This window comes from Hemitrygon akajei, chromosome 5, assembly GCF_048418815.1.
Source record: "Hemitrygon akajei chromosome 5, sHemAka1.3, whole genome shotgun sequence".
Classification (NCBI taxonomy): domain Eukaryota; kingdom Metazoa; phylum Chordata; class Chondrichthyes; order Myliobatiformes; family Dasyatidae; genus Hemitrygon; species Hemitrygon akajei.
In genome coordinates this window covers 146,424,360-146,439,068 of record NC_133128.1, presented here as the reverse complement: position 1 = coordinate 146,439,068, position 14,709 = coordinate 146,424,360, and the positions used below count along the sequence as shown (strand labels likewise).

The 14,709-nt window shown below is 38.9% G+C and overlaps 1 protein-coding gene across 2 annotated transcripts in view; it reads left to right on the top strand.

Annotated features, from left to right (window-relative positions):
* Window positions 1-14,709, top strand: part of LOC140728281 (dynein regulatory complex protein 11-like) — a 184,387-nt gene that overhangs the window by 31,057 nt on the left and 138,621 nt on the right. For both annotated transcript variants that reach the window (XM_073046777.1, XM_073046778.1), the window contains exons 2-6: window positions 2,058-2,385; window positions 4,422-4,538; window positions 6,924-7,115; window positions 10,421-10,492; window positions 11,130-11,335. In XM_073046777.1, coding sequence (XP_072902878.1) covers window positions 2,058-2,385; window positions 4,422-4,538; window positions 6,924-7,115; window positions 10,421-10,492; window positions 11,130-11,335 — 915 coding nt within the window. The remainder of the gene's footprint in view (window positions 1-2,057; window positions 2,386-4,421; window positions 4,539-6,923; window positions 7,116-10,420; window positions 10,493-11,129; window positions 11,336-14,709) is intronic.

The following is a 14,709-nucleotide window of genomic DNA, read 5'->3' as shown; positions in this document are numbered from 1 at the left end:
AAGTTGATGAAGGCAAGACAGTGGATGTTATTTACGTGGATGTTAGCAAGGCATTTGACAAGGTCCTGCATGGGATGTTAGCCAAAAGGTTCAGTTGTTTGGCATTCAAGATGAGGTAGTAAACTGGATTAGGCATTGGCTTTGTGGGAAAAGCCAGTGAGTGGTAGTAGAGGGCTGCCTCTATGACTGGAGGCCTGTGACTAGTGGAGTGCCACAGGGATTGGTGCTAGGTCCATTGTTGTTTGTCATCTATATCAACAACCTGGACGATAATGTGGTTAATTGGATCAGCAAATTTGCAAATGACTCCAAGATTGGGGGTGTAATAGACAGCAAGAAAGGTTATCATGGCTTGCGGACTAGCTACAAATTGGATGAAGAATAGCAGGTGGAACTTAATGCAGATAAGTGTGAGGTGTTGCACTTCGGTAGGACCACTTATAGTATGTCTTACACACTGAACAGAAGGGCATTGAGGAGTGTGGGAGAACAAAGGGATCTAGGAATATAGGTTCATAATTCGTTGTAAGTGGCATCACAGGTAGACAGGGTCATAAAAGATTGACCTTCATAAATCAAAGTATTGAGTACAGGAGATGGGATGTTATGTTGAAGTTCTGTAAGACATTGGTGAGGCTGAATTTGCGGTATTGTGTCCAGTTTTGGTCACCGATCTACAGGAAGTATGTAAAAGAGGTTGAAGGAGTACAGAAAAAATTTACAAGGGTATTACTGGGTCTGGAGGACCTGAGTTATAAGGAAACATAGAATAGGTTACGACTTTATTCTTTGGAACATAGAAAATTCAGAGGAGATTTGATAGAGGTATGCAAAATTATGAGGGGTATAGACAGGATAAATGCAAACAGGCTTTTTCACTGAGGTTGTGTGGGACTACAATTAGAGGACATAGGTTAAGAGTGAAAAGTGGAAAGTTTAAGGAGACCATGAGGGGAATCTTCTTCACTCAGAGGGTTGTAAGAGTGTGGAATGAGTTGCCAGCGTGCAAGCTCTATTTCAACATTTAAGAAAAGTTTAGATAGGTATGTGGATGTTAGGGTCATGGAGGACTATGATCCCAGTGCAGGTTGATGAAATAGGCATTTTAAATGGTTTGGTGTGGACTAGATGGGCCGAAGAGCCTATTTCTGTGTTGTATTTTTCTATGACTCCATGGTAAGACTGCACTTGGAGCATTGTGTACAGTTCTTATGGTATAGAAAAGATCTGAGGGAGATACAAAAGATGCAGAAAAGATTCATAGGAATATTGCCAGGAATTGAGTTACAATGAGAGACCAGACTAGGTTTTGTTTCCCTGCAGTAAAGGAAGCTGTTGTGTAACATTGCAGAGAGGTATATAAAATCACAGAGGGATAGATAAGGTCATAGTTAGGATGTTGAATCTAACACTGGAAGACATAGATTTAAAGTGAGAGGAAAAAGCTTTAAAGGAGACATGAATGGCAATGCTTTCACACAGAGGGTTGTGAGAAAGTGGGATGAGATGTCAGAGGAAGTGGTAGGAGTGGGTAGCATTACATTTAAAAAAACATTTGGGCAAGTTCATGATAGGGCAAGTTTAGAAGCATATAGGCCAAACTCGGGCAAATGGTACTTGCTCAGGTAGGCACTTTGGCCAGTATTGACAAATTGAACCAAAGGGTCTCTTTCCATGCTGCATAACTTCGGTAGGACCACTTATAGTATGTCTTACACACTGAACAGAAGGGCATTGAGGAGTGTGGGAGAACAAAGGGATCTAGGAATATAGGTTCATAATTCGTTGTAAGTGGCATCACAGGTAAACAGGGTCATAAAAGATTGACCTTCATAAATCAAAGTATTGAGTACAGGAGATGGGATGTTATGTTGAAGTTCTGTAAGACATTGGTGAGCTATGAAATGGCCTACACAAATGATGTACGTGCTTGACTGGCATCTTCTCGATGGTTCATTGATTCTGTGATTTATTTCTGACACATTTAATATTGAATGCAGTTGTAGCTCAAGTTTTGTCTGCTATTCATATCATTTTTTAACATTATTGCATTACAGTACCTTTAATAAGATGTGGGCTGACACCCATGAGGCACTTAACGATCTTCTGAAGGAGGAATTCTCTTCTCATGATGCCAAATCACTTACTGACCGCATGATGATCTTCCAGATGCTGGCAGCCTTCTACATTAAGTATGTACAGATTTTTCGCAATATGGAAGACCTCTATGAGCAGATAGTACATCCTCAAAAGAGACGGATTATCCACCATGTACTTGAGGGTGTTATGGGCAGAATTCTTGAGCTAAAGAATGAAATGGTGAAACTGGAGTTCTCTGAGTTTCACTATTATGATGATATACTGCAGGATCTCAAGCTAACCCCGGTGAGTGAGATTCCATCATTCATTTAAAACCAAGAAAAGGACAATGAAGTGGGTCTGTCTGTGACTTAAGAACAGATGATGTTGACATTTTACAGCAGATCTGACATTATCTGAGGAAAGAAACAGAGTTAGTGTTTCATCTTAGTTCCCTTCATAAGAATCTGATGCTGGCTTGAGAGAAATTAACTGAAGGATTGCTTTCTTTTAGTCAATGTAGAAGTAAAGCTTTTAAACAAATCAGATAGGAATACTTCCCAAGTTCAGAGTGGGTTTTAAAAATACAGTATTTCAATAAAAGTTGTACTCACAAATATCATTTAACCTTTAAGGCTTTTACACCACATGCAGCCCCATAGCTCTCCAACATGACCTGTGATGGAAGTGTGTATAGCCAAATTCCTAATTTTCGTTATCTCCAAGTTAATGCTGTCATGACACATCTGTTCTTTTCTCTCAGAATTGTGAAAGTTATCCACATTAACTTTTTCATCTCCTGTAATTTCCACTGCTCTTTACAGAGTAGTTCCATTGCAATCACAGGAAATACACCAACTCCCCTTTTGTTCTACAACCAAGGATAAAATATTCTTCCTGTGTTAGTAGTGATTTGTGTATTTCTTCCAGTTTTGAGTACAGTATGTTATCTTGTCATCTATATTGGGGAGATCAAATGTGAATTAGGTGATCATTCTGCATTTATGTTGTCATTCTGCTTGCAAGGATGACATTGAGCTTCAAATACCTGCCAGTGTAATTTTCCATCCCACTATCACTGCCTTTAACTGCTGACACCTTTCTAATGAAGCTAAATGTAAACTTGAGGAGCAGGAGCTCATCTTCTGATTAGGCACTTCATTGCCTTTCAGGTTCAACACTGAATTAAACTATTTCAGATAATTAGTTGGTTCGTTCGTTTTGTTGTGTCATATAATGTGAGCGATTGTGTTTTTTTCATGACAATGATTGTTCTTGGCAAATCTTTCTGCAGAAGTGGTTTGCCATTCCCTTTTTCTCAACAGTGTCTTTACAAGATGGGTGACCCCAGCCATTATTAATACAATTCAGAGATTGTCTGCCTAGCGTCAGTGTGGCATAACCAGGACTTGTGATGTGCACCAGCTGCTCATACGACCATCCACCACCTGCTCCCGTGGCTTTACGTGACCCTGATTGGTGGCGGGGGGAGGGGGGGATTCTAAGCAGGTGCTACACCTTGCCCAAGGTTGACCTGCAGTCTAGCTTAGGGAAGGAGCACCTTATAGTTCCTTTGGTAGAGACATATCTCCACCCTATTCAGATAATCAGATATTCTATTCTTGTGTTTCACATTTCCAACATTTTATTTCCTGTTCGCTTATGGTAACTTCAGCTCCTTTCTTTTCCAACTTTACTCACTTTGGGGACACCTCTTGTTAGCCATTAGCTTTCACCTTCTATCAGCCAGTACCATTGGCATTTTGTTTGTTCTCTCCTGAGTCATCGACCTGAATTGTAAATATCTCTAGAGATGCTACCTGACCTGCCAGACATTTCAGTCTTCCAACATTTACAGTATGTTCTTTTGTTTCACAGCATTTCTGATCAGTTGTAGTTATTTGATAATTGTTACAGTAAGCACCCAAGCCATTACTGATTTTAATGATTGTAAAGTTAAACTTACCAGCCCATTGCATGCTTTTTGTATCAGCCAGTCTAGATCACCATATTGTACATAGGCCAGAGCATTTTTCAGTATCAAAATATTACATAATATAATATTATTTGTTTGTTTGATATTCAAAAGAGCAAAACAAGCTATAATTTGTATCATTTATTTTAAACGGTTTCCCATTGATTAATTTATAAATGCTGTCAAGATTTAGCTGAGTTGTCAGATTAGAAGTAATTAAAACTTATGACAATTATATTGAATGATATGTATTTCTTATTTATGCTTTGGGGTTTTCATTGGACTTGTAAAGTATAGTATTTAATTGTTTTTTAACTGTTTGCTTAATTTCAAGGCACTTTATTAAATTTTAAATTAAATTTCACAGGAAGCCCTAGAGATCCCCATTCCCAGGTACTTTATGAAGAATAAATTAAAAATTATGAAGGAAAGAGAAAACATTCTGTCTCGAATATTATCCCAAAGCTCAATGCAAGTGGAAAAGGTTAGTTGGGCAAATTAAATATTTATCTGCATCTGCTATTACTTTAATAATTAAGCTGCTATATTTTAATATCTTAATTGTTTTCCTTTAGAGGATGTGCTTTGCACCTGATCATACAAAATGGAATCAGAACTTGTCTGTTTTCTTTCTTCCAGTCTCACAGAAATGTAGCTAGGTGAACAAACAAGAGAACACTTATAGATGCTGGAAATCCAAGCAACACACACAAAATGCTGGAGGAACCCAGCAGGCCAGGCAGCATCTATAGAAAAGAGTACAGTCAACATTTCGGACCGAAACCCTTAAGCAGAATGCTAAAGGGTTGTCCTGCTAAAGGGTTTCGGCATGAAACATCGACTGTACTCTTTTCCATAGATGCTGCCTGGCCTCCTGAGTCCCTCCAGCATTTTGTGTGTATTGCTAGGTGAACTCTATTTTGCATCCTCTGTTCCAATTCCAGAATCTTACCAACACATCCAGTGGATTAAAATTGTCCCATAAAACATTAGTTCTTTAACTCTTTAACCCTAAGTGAATAAATTTCTTCTAATTCTAGTCCTGCTTCCAGTCAACTTACCAATGCCTTGAAAATTTCTGATGCTTTAGATAGTGAAGAGAATTGTCTTGACTGCAAAACTCTGAGTTGAGGAGTACAATAGCAGGTGGAATTTAGTCCTGATAAATGCAAAGTATGGCAATTTGGGAGGTCAAATAAAAGTAAAATATACACAGTAATGATAAAGCCTGTGTTGTTAAATGGAGGGATCTTGGAGTACATCCATAGAACACTGAACATGGCAGAAACAGGTAGATAATATGATGAAGGCATAAAGCATATTTGCATTTATCAGCTGTGATGTAGAATATATTACAGCTTAATAAAATACTGGTTATACCAGGAGAATTATGAGTAGTTTTGGCTGCCACAGTTTATAGGAAGGATGTAACTTTGCTGGAGAGAATGCAGAGAGATTCACCAGGATGTTTCACCAGCATTTCTGTCATAGGTGGGCTTGGTTTGTTTTCCCAGGATCCGAGAAGGCTGAGAAGTGATCCGATAAGTGAAATACATAATGTTGACGGGGAGAGATAGGGTAGAAAATCAGTAACTGTTTACTTTGGTTGGAGGGCCTAAAACAAGAGGGCATACATGGCGGAATACATTGAGAAGTAGGAGGTTTAGAGAAGATCTGAGGGGAATTTGAGAAAGGTGCTGTGGAAATTGACAAGCATTGGTTTTGTCAATACCAGTGCAACCATTCTTAAATGATGTAACTTCTATCAATACTTCAAGAGTATTGAAACCAGCCATTGAGAGTGAGTCATCCTGATTCTGTGCTTTTTGTCTTCCCTTATCTTATTGCAATAAATATTCATGCTAATTGGTACTCATTTAGTATCACTTGTTACACTACCATCAAAGTATGGTTACCATATTCAGTGATTATATGTATTTTCTGAATTATGGGCAAAATTGACCTGCAGACATCTGTAAAAATAAAACCCAATTGTAAGCAGGAAATGACATGTGTATAAAATTATGAGCAATATAGATAGGGACAACTGAAGGAATCATAAATTTGGACAGCTGTCTACTAATTGACATGGATGTAGTGGGCCAAATATCAAGTTTTCATGCTTTAGAACTCTATACTCTGAACCTACAGTTAATTTTTGTTCTTAAAATCTGTCATGTATTCCTTCATCAGTATTGACTTTGGTAGATTCTGATGTGATCGCTTAAAAGGACTTTTAAGGGATCTTCATTCCTTTAATTATGCACGATACAACAAAATTATCAGCCTTATGATTAAGGAGATTTATCCTTGGCTGCACAGTTTTAAGGTTCCTTACTTTTTTTAAAATCATTTTCGATTTACCTAAATTTACCATTTTCGACTCACTTTTTTTTAATAAAGAGTTGTAGTAGGAGTTATGAAATCAACATCCATATAACTTGATATGCACTTAGTGGCCATTTTATTTGGTACATCTATATACCTGCTCTAATGAGCCAATTGTGGCAGCAATAATGCATAAAATCATGCAGATATGGTCAAGAGTTCAGTTGTTCTTCAGACCAAACAATGGGGAATCATATTGATCTAAGTTACTTTGTTCATGGAATGATTGTTGATGCCAGATGGGGTGGTTTCAGTATCTCAGAAACTGCTGATCTCCTGAGGTCTTCACACTCAACAGTCTCTAAAGTTTACAGAAAATGGTGCAAGCAAAACAGAAAACATCCTGTGAGCAGCAGTTCTGTGGACAAAAACGGCTTGTTAATCAGAGAGGTCAGAGAAGAATTGGAACGATTGATTATCTTAAATCCACAATTAAATTAAACTTGCCAAAATCTCTAATATTTTCTTTAATATATTTTAGGAAGTTGGTATAAAACCACTGACTCTAGAGGAAGCCATCCAAATTATTCAAATCGCCGAACGTGCTCGGCAGGGGCGGTTACGAGCTAAGTTTATGCTGGAAATTCGAATGGAAGAAGAAAGAGAAAATTTAGCTAAACAACGAAGAGCAAGCGCAATGGCTCCCGACATGGCTGCTACCTTAATCAAAAAGGTTTTATTTTCACTTCTCGTTTAAGATCATGTTTCTATAAATCAGGATGAGAAAGGATGATTTGTTTTATCATGATTCATTCCATTGACACCCACAGTTTTCCCATCATATCCATTAGAATCTTAAAGAGTTCTGCTGTTCTACTTTGGCCAATCTTTCTGGTAAATAATATTTGAACAAAGAAGTTCTTTCAAAAAGCTCTTAGATCTGCTTTAATATTCATTTTTTGCAGATGAATTACCATTTCACTAACTTTTTCTTTTGAGGGGGAATGCAGTGTAAGAGGAACGCTGCGAGATTGATATCATGTGGGTTAATTGAAATAAATTTCAGTGTATTTGTGGTGTTTTAATTTTTTGATGACTTTTCTGTAACTTTATAAGGTAATGAGCATAACACAGAGCCTGCACTCGCAAAAAGGTCAGGCGGTGTCTGTGGCAAGAAACAGACACTCAATATTTTGTAGCGAAACTGTTCATCCAGAGTCATTTGACAAAAAAATCATATTTATTTATTTGTTGAAATACAGCGTGGAGTTGACCTTCTGTCTCTTGAAGCTGCACTGTTCAGCAATCCCCCAATTCACGGGATAATTTACAATGACCTATTAACCTACCAACTGATAGGTCTTTAGAATACGGGAGGAAACCAGAGCACCCGGAGGAAACCTATGCAGTCATGGGGAGAACGTGCAAACTCCTTACAGGCGGTGGTGGGAATTTAACCCGGGTCGCTGGTACTGTAAAGCATTGTGTTAACCACTACACGACCGTAAAGACTTTTTGTTTGTTTTTTCCCTGCTGTTCCCCTCTGGTAGCTTATGCTTACTATTGTGTTGGATCACAGTTGGCTGTTGTTTCAAAGGTACATTTAATGTCAGAGAAATGTATACAATGTACATCCTGAAATAATTCTTCTTCGCAACCATCCACGAAAACAAAGGAGTGCTCCAAAGAATGGATGGCAGTTAGAACCTCAAAGCCCCCTCCCCAACTCCCCCCGCGCATAAGCAGCAACAAAGCAATGATACCCTGTCCCCCACCAGCATTAAAAGCATTGTCGCTGCTGATTATCACTTTATTCCTCTTGCACATGGTGATTTTTAAAATTTAATAGACATCAAAAGCACTCCACAGTTCACTTGTTCACTTGCTTAATAATCACTATTCCAGCATAGGGAAATATGCAGCAGACAGAATAATCCTAGAAGTACAGAAAAGATTCACAAGTTCAAGTTTATTTCCATTCAACCCTACACATGTATACCTCTGAATGAGGCTTCAGGAGTGGAAGGGAGTTCAATTGGCTTGGAGGAAGAAGCTGTTTCTCATGCTAACAGTTCTTGTCCTAATGCTATGGTACATCAAAAGGATTGTTGGACGAATGGAAGGGATCACTGAAAATGCTAAGGACCTTGCGTATGGAGTGTTGCTGATAAGTATCTGTAATGGGTGAATGCGAAACCCCGATGATCCTCTCAGCAGTCATTGTAATCCTTTGTAGGGACTTGCGGTCAGATGCCTTGGAACCAACAAAGATGTAGATTAGACTGTTGGGCTTGAGTTGTAAGGAGAGACTGGATCGGTTCCCAATCCTTGAATTAATTGACAAAATCATGTAGTCATAATGTTATCCCAGGACAGGAGAGTGTAAAACTAAAAGGCATAGTTTTAAGGTGAGAGGGGCAAGATTTAAAGGATCTGAGGAGCAGGTTTTACACACAGAACATGGTGGGCTATGGAATGAGCTGCCAGAGGAAGTGATAGAGACAGTTATAGTTACAACGTTTAAGAAAACATTTTGACAGGTATATAGATAGGAAAGGTTTAGAGGGCCGTGGGGCAAATGCTGGCAAATGGTAATGGGTTAGGAAGGAACTGCATGGACAAGTTGGACAGAAAAGCCCATTTCTGTACTGTTACTGTATAACTCTATGAATCTCGACCAGCTGGAAATAATAGTTGAAAAATGGAAGTTGGCATCTAATGCAGACAAGTGTTAGTTGTTGCACTTTGTGAGGACTTAACACGGTAGGGCATTGAGGACTGTGGTAGAACAACAGGGATCTGGGAGATTAGATGGAGGTATACAAAATTATGAGGGGTATAGAGAGGGTAAATGTAAAAACAGGCTTTTTCCACAGAGGTTGGCTGAGTCTAGAACTAGAGGTCATGGATTAAGGGTGAAAGGTGAAGTATTTAAGGGGTTAATGAGGGAGGAATTTCTTCACTCAGGGTGATGAGAGTGTGCAATGAGCTTCCTGCAGAAGTGGTGGATGTGAGTTTGATTTCAACATTTAAGAGAACATAGGATGGGTACATCCAAAGTGAGATTGCTATGATATGGGTACAGGTTAATGGGACTAGGCGGAATAACAATTCAGAACCAATAGATGGGTTGAAGTGCCTATTTCTGTGCTGTGCTTCTGTGACTATGAATATGTCAATGACTATGACTAAGAATGAGCTGAATGACATTGAGAGATACATGTAGCCATGCAGTTTAAAAAGTCAGCTTTTATTTAAATTATGCTATTCTATCTGTTCCATTTATGCTGGTGCAAGACTAGTTGTTGATTTAACTTCATTTGAAAGCGCACTGAAGTGCATATGGGTAGGGATAATGCATATAGGTCTCTGGAATCAGCATTGAGCTTATACATTGATTCAAAATGAGAACAAAAATGTTTAGAAGATGGCAGGCATAACCTCCTGTAAAAAGTTACCTCCTGTTAAAGTTTCCTGGCAAATGGTCTGCTTTGTCTCTTAAAAAGAGAACAAAGAGATTTTTAAGCATTAAGGTCTGCTTAGTTTCTCCATGGCATAAAAGAATGGTAGATCAAATTATGAGCCGTCCCTTTGATAAGGAAAAGACACTTCAAATAGCTTTCGCATCACCATTAAGTTGATGAATGTCACTACTAAGTTAGATGCAACTTATGATGATATTGTTATCCTGGAAGGCTTGTACAAGTTCCCAGTGCATCTAATCCTTTAGCAGAAAGTAATATAATTGAAGAAATGCTATTCCATTTGTATGCCAAGAACAAACAAATCCGTTACTCACACCTTAAAATTTTGTTTTCCTGTAAGAACCATGTATTTACAATTCTAATACACATTTTATTCGGTTTTGGAGGTAATGCTGTATTACTAACATGATTTTAATGCAATAATTTAAATGTGTAGTGGTGTATATTGTTAGATATACCAACATAGTTTTTATCTCAATAATTTCAAAGTCAACCTAAATCCATTCTTTTCCTGCTCAAGCATCAATCACAACTATTATACTTAATTTTACAGCTTTGGCGTGGATATACTCAAAGGAAAATTACCAAGAAAGAACGGGCAGAGGAAATGATATTCCTTGAGATGGTGAGTGCAAATTACTTGGTTGGGAGGCAACCTTTGCTAGATAATGTTGAGATGAATTGTGAGATCATAGATTAACCACACAGGAATTAAATTTGTAGGAAAGACAAACTTACAAAGCTTTAAAGATAGAATGATTATTGTAGTTATTGCAGCTGGAAATTTGTAATACTATATCCTCAAACCTTGCAACACTTTCTTCTGTAAGATTAAATATACAATGGCCATCTGTGAGAATTAAGCATTTAATTCTGGGCATGTTTTAAAGCTGCCAGCAGAATGTAAGATTATGGATGTGCTGAAGTCAAGATTCAGCACTATTTGTCTTACAAAGTATGAAAATGTGTGAGGAAGTCAGCAAGCCAAGCAGCATCTGTGGAGGCAAAGGGACATTTGACACTTTGGGCAAGATCCTATATCAAGTCTGATAGTGTAGAGGGAAAATAGTCAGCATATAGAACTGAGAGGGAGCAGGTGAGATAGAGGTTGGTGGGTGATGAGTGGAACCAGATGATGTTGTATGATGGGCAGGTCAGATGGAGCCATATTCAGATATTTAGATAGAGGCTGTTAGGTGACAGATAGTAGGCATCTACACTTCCCCATCCCCAATACTTATTTGTACTTTTTTGTTTTTCAGGAACCCCCTCCGGATTTTCATAAGCCTAGCTCAACTCAACTACAAGCTCAGAAAGTGTATCAACAACGGCAGGTGGTACAGGAAGTACATGAGGTGGAATACCAGCAAGCCTTGGTTACAATAAAGGAGCAAGTACGATCAGTTGAGGGACCAGATATTCAAGAAACTTTACAGGAGCAGATCAGACAATGGTTTATTGAATGCCGGTAAGGGAATAGGATTTAGTAGAATAACTTTGGCTTCTCTGTGGTTAACTGCAATCTGCTGGAGGAAATCAGTGGGTCTGGAATCTGTCCATTTCCCTCTACAGATGCTGCGTGACCTACTGGGTTCCTCCAATAGTTTGATTTTTGCTCCAGATTCCAGTATCTACAATCTCTTATGCCTATACTTATCTGTGGTTCTTTCGGGTTACAGTTACAGTCATAGAATCAGTGCATCTTGTAGCATAATGTGATGCCATTTACCCTAGTTAACTGTGTCATTTTTTTTGTCTATAATCCTGTAAGCCTTCATCCTCAAATGTCTGTCCAACTACATTTTAAAATTTATGGAATAAATTTCCATGATCATTAGAAGAAAATATTTTGCAGACATTGCCAGTTACCTTTCTGAGCAGATTTATTTCTTTATTGATATACAACATGGATTAGGCCCTTCCAGCTCTTTAAGCTGTGCAGCCAAACAACCCCCAATGTAACCTTAGTGTAATTACTGGACTATTTACAATGACCAATTAACCTGCTTTGGACTGTGGGAGGAAACCAAAGCACCAGGAGAAAACACACACATTCCTCACGGAGGACATACAGATTCCTTACGGATTATGTCAGAATTGAACTTCAAGCTTTGACATCCCGAGCTGTAATAGCATTGCGTTGCTACGTTACCATGGTATCTCATCATCCCTGTAGATGACTTGCCATTGAATTTGACATCCGGTTAGTCATAGCTTCATTATTATAAAGCACTGAAACAGACTTTTGGTCCAACTTGTCAATAGTGTCTTCCTAAGTTAGTCCATTTGCCTGTGTTTTCCCATTCCTGCATGAACCTTTTCTTTACATGTACCTGTCCAAATGTATTTTACATGTTGTAATTGTACTTACCTCTACAACTAAACTGGCAACTCGTCTATATTCCCATGATCCTCTGTATGAAAAATTTGAATCTCAAGTCACCTTTAAATCCTACCCCTCTCTTAAGCCTATGCCCATCTGTTTAGGCTCCCCTACCCTGGGAAAAGTGTGACTAATTATACCTTTACATCTGCAGCTTATTTTTTCTGAACCTGTATATCAGGGGTTCCCAACCTGAGGTCCATGGACCCCTTGCTTAATGGTATTTGTCCATGGCATTGGAAGGTTGGGAACCCCTGCTCTATATGGTTATCCACACACACAAAGTTCTGGAAGAACTCAGCAGTTCAGGCAGTGTCTATGGAAATTAATTAACAGTTAGAAACATAGAAACATAGAAAATAGGTGCAGGAGTAGGCTATTCGGGCCTTTGAGCCTGCACTACCATTCAGTATGACCATGGCTGATCACCCAACTCAGAACCCTGTACCTGCTTTCTATCCATACCCCCTGATTCCTTTAGCCACAAGGGCCATATCTAACTTCCTCTTAAATATAGCCAATGAACCGGCCTCAACTGTTTCCTGTGGCAGAGAATTCCACAGATTCACCACTCTCTGTGTGAAGAAGTTTTTCCTCATCTCGGTCCTAAAAGGCTTCCCCTTTATCCTTAAACTGTGACCCCTCGTTCTGGATTTCCCCAACATCGGAAACAATCTTCCTGCATCTAGCCTGTCCAATCCCTTTAGAATTTTATACGTTTCAATAAGATCCCCCCTCAGTCTTCTAAATTCCAGTGAGTATATGCCTAGTTGATCCAGTCTTTCTTCATATGAAAGTCCTGCCATCCCAGGAATCAATCTGGTGAACCTTCTTTGTACTCCCTCTATGGCAAGACTGTCTTTCCTCAGATTAGGGGACCAAAACTGCACACAATACTCTAGGTGTGGTTTCCCCAAGGCTTTGTACAACTGCAGTAGAACCTCCCTGCTCCTGTACTCAAATCCTTTTGCTATGAATGCCAACATACCATTTGCCTTTTTCACCGGCTGCTGTACCTGCATGCCCACCTTCAATGACTGGTGTACAATGACACCCAGGTCTCGTTGCACCTCCCCTTTTCCTAATCGGCCACCGTTCAGATAATAATCTGTTTTCCTGTTCTTGCAATCAAAGTGGATAACCTCGGGGGACATCACGTGATGACGTAGGATCGAGACGCAGGGACCCAGCTCTCCCATAAAAAGTTAATAAATTAATGTTTAAATGAAGAAAAGTTAGTCAATACTTTCTAAAAGTTACTTATAAACGACTCCGGACTGTGTCAAGCTATGCCTCAAGGAAGGAAGATGAAGAAAACTAATACCGGGAAGACTACGCAAGTTGGAACAAGAACAAGGCCCACGTCTACCGAGGAACCGCGGTCTCGGGTACATTATATCACCGGCGATACGGAACAGGAGACTGTGGCAACATTGGCCACAGGAAAAGACCATCGTGAGCTGCGCAAACGCGAAGGATGGAGCATGCGCAAACGGGAGCAACAAGAACTACAAAGCCCAGCTACCACTGCAACTGAAAGTGATAGCGAATCGGAGGGAGAGTCAAATCTCTCGGAAGGATCAGCTGAAGAAGGAGATAAAAGTCCTTCTAGAAATATAGAAAAGACTTTGAGGCAAATAATGCGTAAATTAGACACACTAAAAGTAATTAAAAATAATCAAAAAATACTCGAAAAAGAAATGACCAATATGGAGACTATGCTTGATAAAATGGCAAAGAGACAGGAAAAAATGGAAAAAAGAATTACGGACTTGGAAACTACAACGGAAGATATGGTTGAAAGAATGGACAAAATGGAAAAGGAAAATACTGCTTGGACATCAGAAAGAAAACAATTTATGGAAAAAATTGATAAGCTTGAAAATCTCAGTAGACGAAATAATATTAAAATTGTTGGACTTAAAGAAGATATAGAAGGAGAAGATCCAATAAATTTTTTTCGAAAATGGATCCCTAAAAAATTGAAAATGGAAAGAGAAACTCCAATTGAGATTGAAAGGGTGCATAGATCTTTAAGGTCAAGACCTCGAGTTGATCAAAACCCACGATCAATTTTGATAAAATGCTTACGATACCAAGACAAAGAAAAGATCCTGAAGGCCGCTGCCCAAAGTGCCAAAAATAGAAACGGGCCACTGATGATAGCAGGGAAACCAGTTCTTTTTTATCCGGATATAAGTTACAACCTGTTGAAGAGAAAGAAGGAATTTAACCCAGTGAAAAAAGCCTTATGGGTAAAGGGTTATAAATTTACAATGCGTCATCCAGCAACACTGATAATTTTTTTGGAGGAGGGAAAAATTTTTTTTTCGGATTATCGAAAAGCGGAGGAGTTTGTACAAGAACTTCCATCTATTCGCTAATTACACATAGAGGCTTCCAAACGTAATGGATTAAAGATGAAGATAGACCCAAGGAACAGAAGTGATGGACATTTA